The sequence below is a fragment of the Mesitornis unicolor genome, unplaced genomic scaffold (genome assembly GCF_000695765.1).
Source record: "Mesitornis unicolor isolate BGI_N332 unplaced genomic scaffold, ASM69576v1 scaffold26593, whole genome shotgun sequence".
NCBI classification, from domain to species: Eukaryota; Metazoa; Chordata; class Aves; order Mesitornithiformes; family Mesitornithidae; genus Mesitornis; species Mesitornis unicolor.
In genome coordinates, this window is record NW_010177072.1 from 33,907 (window position 1) to 49,631 (window position 15,725).

Here is a 15,725-nt window from a genome sequence, read left to right on the forward strand (position 1 = left end):
AGTGATACAAACACTCATACAAATAACGTGTTAGGAACCTAAAAAGCAGCTAGGAATGTTACATGCCAAACCGGGCCAGTACAGTATTGAAAAAAATCCACATTTTAAGTTTATTTGTTGTAAAGCTGAACTTCTGAAACATGCGGGTATGCATAAGGTTAAAAGAATTACGAAGTCAAAGGTAAAAAAAATAAAGATTTAAATAAATGTCTGATATAGCCTAGTACTAAAACAGCCACACTTCTATATAGCATTTGGTGAGATATGTTCAAGTAGGAAAGCAACTGAGACCAACTAGTGTCACTGAAAACAAGCTATAATGTTAAAATATTGAATTGCTCTTGGTCAGAGCAGCTAATACGAGTTATAAATTTGAATTCTGTTCCTTTATGCTTAGTGCTTGGAAATGTGGAATGATCCAGCAACAATAAGAAATCTATATGAATTGAATACTGTATTTGCTTCTTTGTGATTTAGCATTCTAAAACACTCAGGCAAAAGAAAGGCTGCATTGAGAAAACATCAAGCAACTCCTATTCAGAAGATATGCAATACCATATCTGAGATTGCTTTTATAATGTTAATTTAGCTCAGCTGTGTGAGTCCCTTTCCAAACACCAAGTCATTTAATGAGGGTGTTCTTTTTCAGAGGACCCCTGTCTCACTCAGATCTGGGAATAAGTCAACAGTTTGTGTTGAAGAAGACATTAAAAGTGAGGCAGACATCCCTCACTTGCTGTAGGAATTTGATGTAGTGAATAAGGTAGCACTTGTAGAAGGGTTGCTGGATTAAGGAATTTTAATATTGCCCAGAGGAATTCAAACTACTTTTTCCCCATAAAATTCCAAGGTCAGATTGGAATAATTTAAACCAACATATTTTAAAATTCTCATTAATTCTGTTGTTCTTGTTTTCTATACGCCACCTTAAATCATCATGGCTTAATTTGGTGGAATTTTAAACTCGCATAGTTGTAATTTAACATTTCATAACTGTACATCTTAAAGGAATTGCAGTTACCTACAGCTAGCCAGAAGTTGAGTTACAGGAGATCAGTTATTCATCTAAACCAAACTGACTGTGATAACTTGTCCTTCTTTCCTTTTTTACTATTCTTGGACCTTAATTCCAGCAGACTGTAGGCGCTCTGAACTTTACTACAAAAAAATCAAGTCCAAGGTACCTCAGCTTAGGCATCCAAAGTTATTGAACAATTTTGGCCATACCTTCTTTGTAAAAGACGTGGAAGAACTGAAATCTGTATATAGTGGCTGAATATCTATACAAGGTCTATGTTCACCAATTGCCCAGCTCTTTGCCCTGCTTCCTAAGATAAAGAAGCCTCAAGAGTTGGACCTGAACCTACATCAGTGGTTCTCCACCAAGGCGTTTGATCTGAATTGAAGGATCTCAGGGAATATCGCAAAATGCATTTGTCGTCCAACCTACACATCAGCTTAATTCAATTTCCACAAAGCAAAGATGACACCACTGGTTCAGCTCATGAGAGTATAGACAAATTAGTGGGTTTTTTTGTGAAGTGCTCAGATGCTGTCATGAGGAACCTCATAGAAAAGTCAGTAAGAAATTAATAATGGCTATCAAGAACAGCATCTGAGGGGAAAATGATAAATAAAGTGCAAGGACACAGACTGAAATGGGAAGAAAATAATAGCAAATTATCTGGGCACAGTATACTTTATCCAGTAAATAAGGTAAGTGTATATTGAAAGAATAATTGATCTCACAATGAAGGACCATTGTAAGGTGCCTTCACAGAGCGGGCAGGTTAAGCTTGCTTGGGCAGTTTTAATTCTGACCTGCTTGAACTGTTCTCGTCTTTGCTGATCCTTTGGCAATAACCATTGAAACTGCAGGGTATGTGTGTGACTGTCTATGTGCAATTTGCTAGATTTTTGTTAAAAGAAAAACTGTCCACTTCATATCACAAAAAGATACATAGATGCAATTTATTTTAACATTCATTGGGACTTTTGAGTTCCCTAATTTGTGGAAATTGCTAAACCTCTAAATTCAAATTTTGTATCACTAACGGATACATGCTCCAATTACCCAAACATTCCCTGACATATGTTTCACTAGGTACCCAACTCCCTATGGAATTGAAGCATATAAACAAGCTCAAGGAGATCTACTGACAAGAAATTACATAGAAATTACACCTGCAATTGACCAACATCCCCTTGATGTCTGCTTCTTCTAACAGCATGGTCTTCAATACAAGATTGTTGTCCTATCCACTTTTTTTTCTTATTATTTGCATTTTTATTTACATATAAAAACATGACTTTAAATAAGCGACATGATCAAGATCAGATGAAAATCTGTGGCACTGCCAGACACCACACCTACATTTACAAATGCCTGGTTGGTTCTTTGGTCACAGTAAAATCTTTCTATCTTTTTAATACTCACTAGAATTCAGTTCTTAAAGTATTACTTCTATAAAATTCTGTTGAGTCTTATGATTTTTTAAATTTGCATAGCGAGATAACTGTTTTTCTAATAGCCCTATTGAGTGAAACTAAACATTGGTTCCTACCTTGCTTTCAGCAGGATCGTCTCCAGCTCAGCTGTATTCACTTCACTTCTCACTTGCAAGGACTTTTCTTCCTACAGCATTTTAAAAGGCCTAATTTTTACTTCAGATTTTCATTCTGTATACATCACCAGCTGTGAGAAAAGCCACTTTTGTCAGGTACTTGTTTTCATTTGGGGGCTTGTTCCAGTGCAAAGTCAATTGGTCCCCAGCATTATTGATGAGTATGCTATATTTTGGGTAGCGATGTATAAACTCTTTATCTATCATTCTGGCCTCTACATTTTTGATATGTCAGAGAATTGAATCTTCTAGCAAGAATTTCCTCATTCTTCTGTAAGTAGAGTGATCTGTAAAACTATTTCTCTCACAAGTACAACATCCAGCAACCCAGAATATCAGGGTGTAAGCGTGATGTTAGTCTGGAGCCATCTACTGGTTGTATTGCTAAGCATAATGGACAGATTTGAAAAAAACACTTTACACATGTAATTTTATTGTAATTATAAAAATAACAGCATACATTAACAGATTAATCACCTAAGAATGTGATGCTTCTTCTGTACTGGTTCTTTGTTTTTAAGGTTAAATATTCAGTGAACTTAATACAGCTCTGTTATCAAAATAAATAATTTATCTTGCTGTCATAAACAAAATAAAAATGAAGGGCAGCGGGCCTAAAAATCTCTCATTTCTCAACAACACTAAAAAGAAACCAAGAAATAAGTTAATATTAATGCTAAGACGTACACAATTTAGTAACGTAATCCACATATCTTTATTTTTATTGCAGTGGTGAAGCAGATAAATAATTCTTATTGCCTTATTTGACGTTTCCTAAGATTTCACCATGAAATTGTATGTGTTGTTCTAAACTAGCTAAGATGTACCAAGTACAGTTTTCTCAGGATTAAAAATGTCTCAGTCAATTTTATTACATTGTTCAAATGTTTTTATTAAAAATAAATTCAGACAAAAGATGTAGCAGATGAACAGAAGTATAAAGCCTTTAAAACCAGAAGTTCTAATAAACAAGGTACTACGAGCTAAAGATAATACAATTTCATTTGGAGACCAAAACTATATTTATATTATGATGCTGTTTATTATGTAATTATATTGATAATTATTTGTGCTGTAATTTAGTCTTATTTCTATTATTACAAGAATATATGCAATTTTAACTGTGTCTTCAGAAGCAAGAGAGAGCATTTTACAGATTTTAAATGTTTAGGAGATTCTTTGCACCTGTTAAATAAGCATACATATACATCTACATATATGTATGTATACCCACAGACGCACAAATATATATACATATTAATTCATTATGCTAATGTTTATACCTATATATACATATATGTATAAAGCATGCAATATATGTATATACACCTACGTATGTGTATACATATACACATATGCATGCGTCTATATCACACCTAACATCTAACTTGTACCTTCCACAGTCTCAGTTAAACAAAATCCTCTGTTGGCTGTCAGTTGTACTGGGATTAAACATTTGCCATTATTCACACTTGCTTTCAGCAGATCCATCAGCAGGAGAGACCTCCAACAGGAGCTGTAAGTGGCAAGTAATTTTATCAAGAAATGCAAAATGCAATTTAAAATGTATAAAAGGTAAATAAACAATAAGACTTCCCAGCATAAACAGGAAAGCATAAACATATTGCAAGTTTGGAGACCAGACTATGGGAGCTAAAACTAAGAAGAACGATGTTGCCACCATTATAAATGGAACTGGCAGAAACACCTGCAAGAGAAAGAAAAAAACTGTTTTAGGAAATAACCTGAGCAACTGTGATTTTATGCATCATTCATAAGAGTAATACTGTGTTCTTACATTCGAGTACTATTTCTCACATTGCTGCAATCTCACACAGCATGAGATTCATCTGACCTCAAATTCCCTACAAGATAGACATCTTTTCTAAAATGTTCAGTCTCCTTCGATTGTCAATGGGGAGAGTTAGGCAGGCCCTGAAAACCATTCATCCACACATGATACTACAGACTCCTAAAAGAAACTTGGGGCTGGGTGCCTAGAAGGAGACATGACAATGAGCATACACTTTAACCCTTGTTCCTGACAGATAGACTGAGATGAAATTAAACCTATCCTTAATGTCTGTGACTGTGTTAGGAAAGATCAGAGTAGATAAAGGTTTAATCAAGGTGAACTGTCACCCTGGATCCCACACTGTTCTGGTTACTACTCCGCGCTAGAATGGTTTTGTGTTGTTTGCACATACTCCCCATTCTGTACATGCATCCATCTCTTGTTTTCACATGCCATCTCCCTGGGTCAGAGACCATCTGTTTGTTTCTTTTCCTTTTACAGCAAAGCAAAGTTTTTGAATATGGCTCTAAAGACTGTGATTATTATTTGTAATTTTGTAGTGACTATCCACTTTTGACCTACAATTGTTCCATAACTTTTGCATGCTACCCATGACTGAAAAAAAAGTATACAAAAATATATTATAATTTATTTCTATTTACTTTGTATGGTCGATGTAGATGAGGTTCTCGGTATCGAAGTACAATCAGGCTTGTACAAGTCAATCCAACCATAAGCCAGGCAGAAAATCCAAAGTAATTTGTTAACATAATAAGGTCAGAGGGAATTATAAAAATGGATGCAATGGTGGTTGAAAAAATCATGGCTGGTGCTGGAGTACAGGAGTGGACATTAAGCATGGATATTAAAACAGGTAAATGTCCTGACTGACTTCCAGCATAGCTTAATCGACCTAGTGTGAACATGCTGCTGTTGAGGGCACCAAATATCGAGACAGCAACTGAGAGAGGAATGATCCAGGCAACAGAGGGGATCACTCGATTAGCCCAAGTGACTGCCACAGCAACTGCAAGAAAGCAAAGTATTAATGTAATATAAGTACCATATTTTGAATTACTAACAGACTCAACAGAAATGAAACTTAAAATACATGAAATATGTTTTCTTTACCAGAAATGCCTGTTGTTTGTTGATTTTTGTTTCTGTTGGTTTTTTTTTACAGTAGTCAAACATGACTAATCTAATCCTAAGAGTATTTAATTCAGGAGCTAAAAATTTGCTGGGGAGGTGACAGCAAGAAGGAGTGCTGCTTGCCAGAGCAAGCCGGGTAAACCTGCTGGGACCAATACCATGGTAATGGACTGCCCAGCGGGAGCAAGCTGCATCTCACCTCCATGAATCACAAACATACACGCACGGGCAAGGCCAAGCGGGGAAAGAAAATGAAGGCATTAGTCCCCAGTGTGACCACAGTGGTGACATGATCTACTGTTACAAGGAAACTGCTAACATGAGTGTGTGCACGGGTAAAGACAGGTCAGCAAGAGCGTTATTAATGAGGTTTTGCTTTAGGTGGAACTGGGAAATGTGAAAAATTATTTCTGAACAAGAGTTACTCAGTATTTCTTGGAAATCAGCTATAGTCCGTATTGTAGCAAGGACGAGTATTTAGAGGGTCTATAACCAAGTGCCACAAGGAATATAGGTCTTGCAGTGAACTGCACAGCATAGGAAGTTATTAGAGTAGGGGAAAACAACCTCCAAAAATATGTACTGAACAAACAAGAACTGCAGCAATGCACAGCAATGTTTGAAAGAAGAGCTATAATTTTAAGGCTATCTCAACTGATGTAGATAATACAGACACTCTGGTATGTTTGGAGCTGCTCATGCCAGCTGCTGTTCAGGGATACTCTGGTATTCTACACCTTTTTCATTGTAGGATGCATCTGCCAGTGTATGCATCTCTCCCAGCAGATAGCCTGATAATGGCTGAGCTGTAACAGGAGGCTGCTTAATGACAGCTACACCACTCTTCATTTATGTTATTGAGCTGTTCTCACAGAGTAAAAAAAAAATAATAATTGATCCACCCAAATGAGGTATATTTTCTGTCATTTACAGGAGGCAAGGCCCAACAGCGCAGCTTCATCACAGTGGTATTTATAAGGTGCTGCTTGGACAACCAAGGGGTAATACAGCTCCTCTTGGACCTTTTCAAGGACAGCCTATTGGTGCAGGATCTGAGAGAGGCGTGGGAGGCTTTACATAAACTGGCCTGTTGCATATATATATATTTTAAGGACTCTCAATATTTGTAATGAATAACCTCCACACACACACAGAATGGCTACATTTTTGTGTGCAGAGTTTTTTTCTGTATTATTTATCATGGTAGACTTGTCCACCTCCTAAATAGTAATAGCTTCAGCCTGAGACACCATGAGGCGGGGAAGGAAGGAGGAGAGAAGATTAAAACTACAGGAAAACAAAGGCCTTCTCTATACTCAACAGGGACCTGATCTTCACCTGATTTTCCAGGTTTTAATACACTTTTGATGTTTTTTTAAGATAGTGCAGGTATAAGCCAACATTTTCAATGCCTAGTAACATCCGTCTGCATTCAGTTCAACTTCCATCATTCAGTAAAATTAAACAAGCATTCTCTGCTAAAACTTAGAATGAAACACAGACTTCCTGACTGTGAAGCAAGATGAGCAGAGGTAACCCAGCAAATTGATATCAGATAGGTATGCTAATGGACTACACCTTTTCAATTAAAAAAAAAATCAAATCCATACCTGAAGAGACAATTTCCTTAGGTGTGAGGACAGTCAGATATGAGATGTTCACCAGTAAGTAAAATACAATTACAGCCGGAACAGCAGTCATCACAGTTAAGGGGATATTTCTACTAGGGTTTTTCATCTCTTCTGCAAAATACAATTTAAAAAAGACTAATAAAGCAAGTAATGCAGCTTCTGCAAGTATGTTTTGGTAGTGAATCTGCACAGAGCTTAACAAGACTGACATCAAACTCCTGCCCAACCCCTAATCATGGCTCCTAAGCTATGCTGCTTGAGAGGTCCTGCAGTTGTTCTCTAATAGGTTATTATCAAAGAAGTCTAAACAAAATATTTTTCATTTCTTCAAATCTCTTTTTTCCTCATTTAGCTATTTTTTAACTATCTTGGACAGACAGGTCTGATAGACTGATTAAAAAAAATTACAAAAGGACTGATAGGTTAGACAAAGGAAGAAATTCTTACTGTGAGGGTGGTGAGACACTGAACAGGTTGCCCAGAGAAGTTGTGGATGCCCCTCCCTGGAAGTGTGCAAGGCCAGGTTTGACAGGGCGTTCAGCAACCTGGTCTGCTGGGAGGTGTCCCTGCTCATGGCAGGGGGGTTAAACTGGATGATCTTTAAGGTCCCTTCCAATCCAAACCATTCTATGATTCAATGATAATTTTTTTACGATTTAACAAATATTTGACTTACATTAGAAAATTAATTTGGTAAGATCTTTTCAAGTAGCCATACTTGTAAATCACAAGATTGAACATCAGGCTCTAAAGTCAGTTTATTTATTCTTACATCACCTCATGAGTCCTGATCTGAAACTTTCTGAGCGTATTTTCCTATTCCTGCACAAAGTCTTTCTCTTTGTCCTTACACTAGGGGAAGAAACTGAAGGTATTGACAGAAAAACAGTAATGCAGTGGCTTTAAAAGGGGGGCATTCCCGGATGGATTCTGCTGTTGATCATATTTTCCAGGGCAAAGCTGGCGAAGGGAAACTGTTTAGTGTAAAGCCTGGCATCTTAGCTTAAAACTATTCTTACCAAATAAAAGACTCCAAGCTTTGCAGCTGAACAACTAAGGCACTGGCACATATTCCTGACCATGTGATAGTTGCAGTAAAAGATGGAGCTGGTTTCCAGAACCTTAATAATTCATCCTCATCTTAAAAAGGGTTTTTAAAATCTTTTTCACTCCTTCATTCCTTCCCTTGTGCTCCCTTCTCCCTTTCCCACTTCTCTTAGCATTTACCGAAGACTTCCTGAGTATTACCAACCAGTAACACAAAGGGGAAGAAATGAAAACTCAGATGTGCAGCTTACTTAAGCTGTTTTTAGGAGACAAAAATCCTTTTCCTCCCTCAAATGTAATTTCTGTCTCCTGCCCATAATATCAGCTCTGAGCCTGCCCCAGTGCCAGCTGTAGCGCACAGAGCCAGAGGGACTGAATGAGCACAGCAGTGAGATTCAGATATGGACTATCAAAGAATTTGGGTTTTATTTCAAATGTAAGAATAACACTTGGTAATTCTGAGCCCAGAAGGGGACAATCACCAAAATTGCCAATTTAAATTTGTCTTTCCATTTGTTTTGTAGCTTATTACAGTCCTGCCATCCAGCTGGCACCTGATGCTTTAGCTGAAGCTCACAGGAATGCAGTTATTGTTGAAGAATAGAAAATTCAGTTCGGAAGAGGACTACTGCATAGGTTGCACCTGTCTGAGCAGCTGTACTGCCCACTATATGGTATTTATTACTACTTATAACTGGTTAAAAAATAAATTTATATTTTACCACTAATTTTGTATTTTCTTTGTTTTACAAAGCTAAATGCTTGCTTTTAAGAAAATTCTAAGATTTCAAAATTATACTTGGCTGATTTATATCACCTTTTTATTGCAGCACATTGGTAATGCTGGAATAGCTGGATTGTAATAATAACAGTCATTTTTTTAAACATTAACCCAATTTTCACACTGTTCTCACCACTGAACTTTGTGTTATGCATTTCACACATGCAGTTTATTTAATGTTTTACATGTGATAGAGGTCAATGGATAAATAAGGTTAAAGATACATGAGCAACATCCACTTGCTTACAACTTAATTCTATAAATATGATGATACCATAAAACGCTATTTATTTAACTTGTGACATGCATAACTAACATCATGAACAGTATCTTTGCAGCTTTCATGAAAATCTATTCTATTTATTACTGCCACATGTGTCATCAGATGCAAAACAGGATAAGTAAATGAATGTTTAAAAATATTTTGAATATTTAAAATTAAACACAAGTTATATGAAAGGATTTACACCACTTTCCATAGATTATTCTTCACCTTCTGTGCAAAACTATTTTCCCAAGGAAGTGACTACTGACCATCCTATAGATCCCATAAAATTAGTATATTTTACCACAATTCAAAATGAAGTTGTCCATGTACAAACCAGCTGCATAACCTCAGAGAAGCTACAGATATTTAAATACAAATTAAACAGTTCTCTTCTTTGATTTAGTCCTTATTGTGCACATAGTTTGGCACAGATATCTTAATCTTTTTCTGAAAATGCACTGACACTGAGAAAAACAAAATGCAACTCCTTAAGGTATGAAAAAATCTGTTCATGCATGAGATTTTAAATGAAGTATTTTGATTTCCCTTGTACTCCTTTAGAAATGTCAGTCTGATTCTGGAGAGTGCACAAGAAACAAGAAGCCTCCCTAGAGAGAAACAACGCCTCTTCTACCAGCCCCAGCAAACACAGGACTCATGCAAAACATGAGAGACCCTATGGTCTTGAAGGAGAGACAAGTTCTGCTAAACTGAGGAATGTAAGAGTAGCAACTACAGAACAAAATCTAAAGAAAAGGAGATACCTGCCATATAATTGAGGGACCACCAACCACCATATGCATACAGTCCTTGGAAGAAGGCTTCGGCAACCTGTGAAGCGTTAGGGATCTCTGAGCTGAACGCATCCTCAAGCCTGGCCAGGCTCTCCTTCTTCCTGCCAATGAGAAGAATGATGCCACCGATGGCAATCACAGACAGGGCCATCATCTTCAGCACGGTGAAAACTGTCTGCACCCAGGCAGCCATCTTGACGCTGCGGCCATTCAGAATACCCAGGGACCAGAGAACAGCCAAGGCCAAGCATTTCTTCAGCACTTCTGGGACAGGGCAAATGCCATAGAAGGGTTGGGTGGCATATTCAGCAAACAGCAAGGCTCGAGCAGCATTTGATGCTGGCTTGGTAAATGTTGACGTCCAGATGAACATGAAGGCAGGCAGGGTTCCAAGGCCTCTTTTAATGTGGCTGTATTCTCCTCCAGAGAAGGGCAGAGCAGTTCCCAGCTCTGCATAGCAGAGGGAACCCATCAGAGAAACCAGACCAGATGCTGTCCAGATCACTAGTGCGATGCCAACATTGAGTGAGGAATGCTTTAACACCCCCGTGGGAGACACAAAGATCCCTGCGCCAACAATTGTTCCTATGATAAAACTTACCCCATCAAAATAACCTATATTTCTTTTGAGTTGTATCTTGGCCTTTTCCTTCTTTTTCACGTCTTTGGGATCGTTGTTCTTTCCTTTTCCCATTTTTTTCTGGTTTGTTTTGTTTGTTTTTCACAGCAGATGATATGACTTCAGAGGCAAGATTACATGTATTTCCTTCTCACTTTGTTGTTAGCAGACAGCAGCAGCCCTACTTCCTAGTGAAATGTTATGGGAAGCCTGGCTTAATCATTCAGAAAAGAGAGCATACTTTGGGTTTTGATGTATTCTGTGTGAAGATGATTAACCAGATACTTCTAGAAACACTGGCAAATCATGTACATGTTGGTTTAATATGTACTTCAGAAATTATTAAGGTCTGGGAGCATATAAAAAAAACTGGCATAACAAATAATGTGCAGTAAATGCTCATTTCTCAGCTGATTTTCATCAACAGGATTCAAATGTTTTATGTATGTCTTCAGAGACAACTGGAAGAGGTGGCTAAATGAGACCTCTGCATCACACCTAGGGAAAGGGGAAGGGTTATCAGTCCTCTTTATGTTATTGACAGTGGCACAGGCATTAGTTTAATAGTCTGGCACTATTTTTCCACCATCAATACACAAAAATTACAGTGATCACCAGTGAACATCAGTATGTTTTGTCAAATTCCTATCAACCACTGGGTATAGCGGAGCTTGTTTATATTTCTCTCATTAAACACTGCCCTAGAAGGAAAATTAGCAGTTTATCCCCAGCTTTTCTCAAATGCTCACCGTTATAGTAGCATCCAAGCACTTCCTAGGCAGGTATTAACCTTTGGACACTGCTGTGAGGGAAAGGGGCTGTATCATTATTTCCATCTTCTGTATGGGGAACAAAAAGATGAAGAGTGAAAGTACCCATCACCACTTCAGGTACAGCCACTTATTTTCCTACATATTTAATAATCCTTGGTATGTTTTCTGTTCAAAACACAGAAAAGAAGCGTCTCTTCAATCAAATGTGGACATACCATTGCCATAGACATTTGCTCCAAGAAAAATGTATTTGTTCTTTTTAAGACTGTAGAGAAAAATGGGCAGAAAGCAGGAAACTAACTGAAAAAGAAGCTCACCATATACCTTAAGGATTGTTAAGCACCCAAACTAGTAGCTGCAAAGTTCTTGCTTTTTCTCTATTAAGCTGTGGAAACATTTTTTCTGGAAGGTCAAAGCTCAGCAGTGCAGTGAACAGAGCTCGTGGCTCTCACAGGACCCAAATTGAAAGACACAATGGTTCAGATTGGTTCTGAACAGTTGGATTTTCACTCAACTACAAAATAAATTAGTCATAAAAATTAGGATTATGTAATATACCATCATGTAAAAGACTAGACTATAGTTAAAATAAGCACGTGCACAGACTTATTTTTTAATTTTTCCAATTATTTGGTTCAGTGGGTATCCATCATCACGCAGAAACTACATAGTACAGTCAGTGACGGAATCTACTCCAGGAGAGCTTTCAACCATAAAGCAATTCTCTCATCCTGTGCAAATCCCTGCAGCACTCACTGCATACTCTCACCTTCAAAAAACATCAAGTCCTATAGACTACAAAAATTTTAGTCATACAGGAAATACAACTCTTTTTATTAAATTTTGCATGCATTTCAAATTGCATTTATTCACTTTATAAATTGCAATAGGTTTTTAAGTTCAAGTATGCTTTTACCATGTATTATTAATAATTCATAATAATTCAAAGTATTTATTCACCATTATTCATGAATTGGAAATTAAGTGGGGCAAATGTTTTAAATGACTAAAATACATAATTTCCTGTTTTATTTCAGTGTCTTTTCTGAGTCTCCTTCTCTGTGAATGCATATACATTTTTTGACATCCAGCAAGCTTCCACCTCTTTATTTTGGGTGTTCTGCCATGTACAGCTGGATTTGGATTACTATTTTTAAAACAACTCAATACTACATTAAATGGCAGCTTAAAGGACATATGCAACTGATGTTTTTTTTTTCTCTTCATCCTAAGGTATGCTAATTTCTAGTACAACAGAGGCTTTTTCAAAATATCCCAAGAATATTTATAAGGATATTTTGCTTCTCACAAAGCTGCCTGATTTCAGAAAACCCCATTGAGATTATTACTGTCTTGCATGTGCTTTCTGCCTACCTCAGATAAATGTTTCTAGACTTTCAGTGAAATGCTTTGGAGATTTATGCAAAGTATATTTTTCATTTTGGTATGTTGTTGCCAGAGTAGGAGGAGGTAACCGAGAGCAGAGATAATGACAACATTCCTACAAATCCAACAAAAAATGACCTTCTGGAAACATAAGCATTACCAGGGGAGAAATCAGTAAAACACAGCTGATTACACACCACCAGGTAGTTTTCAGCCAAGCTGCTTCCTTTGTCAATATGCAATGGCAGAGACTTCTGAAGCAGAGACTTCTGAAGCATGTCATAAATATTCACTTCCCACATTTTCTCTAACAAGTCCAACCTCTCCCTCTGGCCAAAAGGATAAATTGCTACAGTCTATGTGATTATCTCAGGGTCTCATATGTCAGTGTCTCCTGCCTCACACCCAGCTATGTACTCAATACCTGGTCACATTCACTTTGATGTCATTATCCAGAGACTAAAAACACTGAATATAGGGCAAAGATAAATTATTAAAATAACCTAACACATTTGTAAGACAAGCCTGAGATTCCCCCGGTACATGGAGTAGACTGAAAGGTTATATAATCTTCCAAATAAAATGCCAAAGCACTGCAATTTTCATAGTCAACAGGGAACAACAACATTCCTTTTGAGTGCCAACTACTGAGTTCCCTTTGACAGTAAAATGAGGTCAAGAGAGTGCTATGTAATAGCTACAGTTGAAAGCTGAAACTTCAGCTGATCATTTCTAGTTCTCCTCACAGTTAGAATTATCCCTCTTAATTTTCTGAACTTAAAAATTCTTTTAGCTTTCAGTGTCAAGTTTTTCATTATCAACTATTGAATGCGTATTGTGGCTGGTATCTTCAATCACTGTAGGTTCTCTAGATGTAGGAGAAAAAAACAACACAGAAAAGTAATGGAGGAGTATTTTTGCTGCCTTAAATGGATGTGTATTATCTCCTAATTGTAATTAACTGAATTTCAATGTACTTGCATAAGGAGTCTCAAATTCAATCTGGTAAGAATTTCCTGCATATACTCACAAGGTCTTTCCTATGATCCACACACTGACTAGATGGACTAGAAAGAAGCCCATTTGCCTGAACAATGTCAGATTTTAAAATATTTGTTTAGTTCCTTTTCAATTAACTAGTATTTCAAGCATGGTATTGACTTCTCTCTTCATCATCCCAAATCCTTTAATGGGAGAAGATATAGCAAAAATTTGTCTTGCAAAGTTTCAATAAATATTATTCTGTGTTGTCTATAAAGAAGCTTGCTGATGATGATATTCAGAAAGGATAAAGAAACAGAGGAACAAAGCAAAACCCAAAGAGAGATTCTAGAAAAAAAAAAGCAGTCATAGTTAATCTTTCTTGGCATATGTCAAGAGACAGATTGTATTTAATATGACTGAAAATTTTCATTTATAATCCTCTCTTTTTTTCTCCTCTTCTTTAGCTCACCTTTTGTGGGGAATATGACATTTTAAAGTAGTTTTTTTGTCTTGCCTTCTGAAAGGAGCTCAAAGATTTCCATACATCCTATTAGATAGAGGTGAGTTTACCATCTGCCACACTGGACTCCATGATGTATTCACAAACCTTCATTTAGAAAATGATTCTGCACATAGAGGCATATGACAATCTACTTCCTTGGCAATATCCTTTTTCCTGGTACTTTCCAGCTGCCTTTAACTAAAACACTTAAGGATCTATTTGTTTTTCTGGCAGATATATCACTCTGCTTTTACTACCAATCAAGAGACACCACATAGTAGTCAGCTTATGGCAAAAAAAAGTACATGGGGAAAGGCACTGTTTTGTGACAAGCTACAGTGTTTGTACTTTCATCCTATTGAGAAAGGGTTGCATTTGTTGCTTGTTAGGACCTTTGTGAAATTCAGTTGCAGACTCAGCAAACCCACAGATAAGCAGAAGGCCAGAGCACATTCTGTGAAGATAAATGGTATCCTCCAATTGAACAGAATCCCCTTTGTCTGTCCTACTAACCCTATCTAGGAATGTCCAGGGATGAAATATAGGTATCCTGTGTTTGTGTAGCCAAAGATGTTTAAAGAAATAGTGCTGATAATGTCCAATTAGCAGAATAAGTGACAAAATACATCTGCTTCTGAGAGAAAGGTGAAAAGTTTACAGCGACGAAGACAATAAGCCTTCATCCAGAAGACTATGAGCCTTCCTCCCCATGACCATCCGAAGACCACCAGAGGGTCGTAGGGCACATGTCCAGATAGGAGGCGTTGTATGCTAAAGATTTTTTGAGGAATCCCCGCTTCGTATTACTGAATTCTCAGATATCTTGTGAATATGTATGAATAGGTAGCATATAAACAATCACTTTGTAGTGGGAAATCAGAGTCCTCCAAAGGAATAATTCTGGGGACTCCCCACGTGTAATAAAGAATACCTGCTTTCTAAAACTCAGAGGAGTCTTAGAGAGTGAACTTATTTTCCAGCTTTTCATGGAATTGCTATACAGCTATTCATACTAGTTATAGAGTTTATCTGAGTATTTATCTTTGTTACAATATCAATGAGTGTTTACATGAGCTGCTGTATACATTCTTTGTTGGGCTGTAATGCATAAAGTATGTTGGCTTTTTTGCAGTAACAGATATAAATAATCAGTGGCTGGTAAGCCTGACCAGTGATAGAACTCCTCTGTGTAAATGTAGACATTTAATAACTAGGTGACTAGATTCTGTTAGGCTTCCCCTGTAGTAAATAGCAACAGGTGGGTTGACAACTCATCCAAACCCAGCAAGGGCTGCATGAAGTCTTCACTGGAAATTATTTCACTTCTACTTTTAGACTATTAGGTGAATCTAACCCACTACTCACCCCA

General features: G+C 37.2%; 1 protein-coding gene across 1 annotated transcript; it reads right to left on the minus strand.

Moving 5' to 3' along the window:
- Positions 1-3,902: 3,902 nt before the first annotated feature.
- SLC7A13 (solute carrier family 7 (anionic amino acid transporter), member 13) lies at positions 3,903-10,786 on the minus strand. The gene is made up of 4 exons (XM_010181954.1): positions 10,063-10,786; positions 7,182-7,313; positions 5,082-5,446; positions 3,903-4,332 (listed from the first exon to the last, which is right to left on the minus strand). The coding sequence occupies exons 1-4, from the start codon at positions 10,784-10,786 to the stop codon at positions 4,087-4,089; spliced, it is 1,467 nt and encodes a 488-aa protein (XP_010180256.1). The 3' UTR covers positions 3,903-4,086.
- Between the last annotated feature and the right edge of the window lie 4,939 nt (positions 10,787-15,725).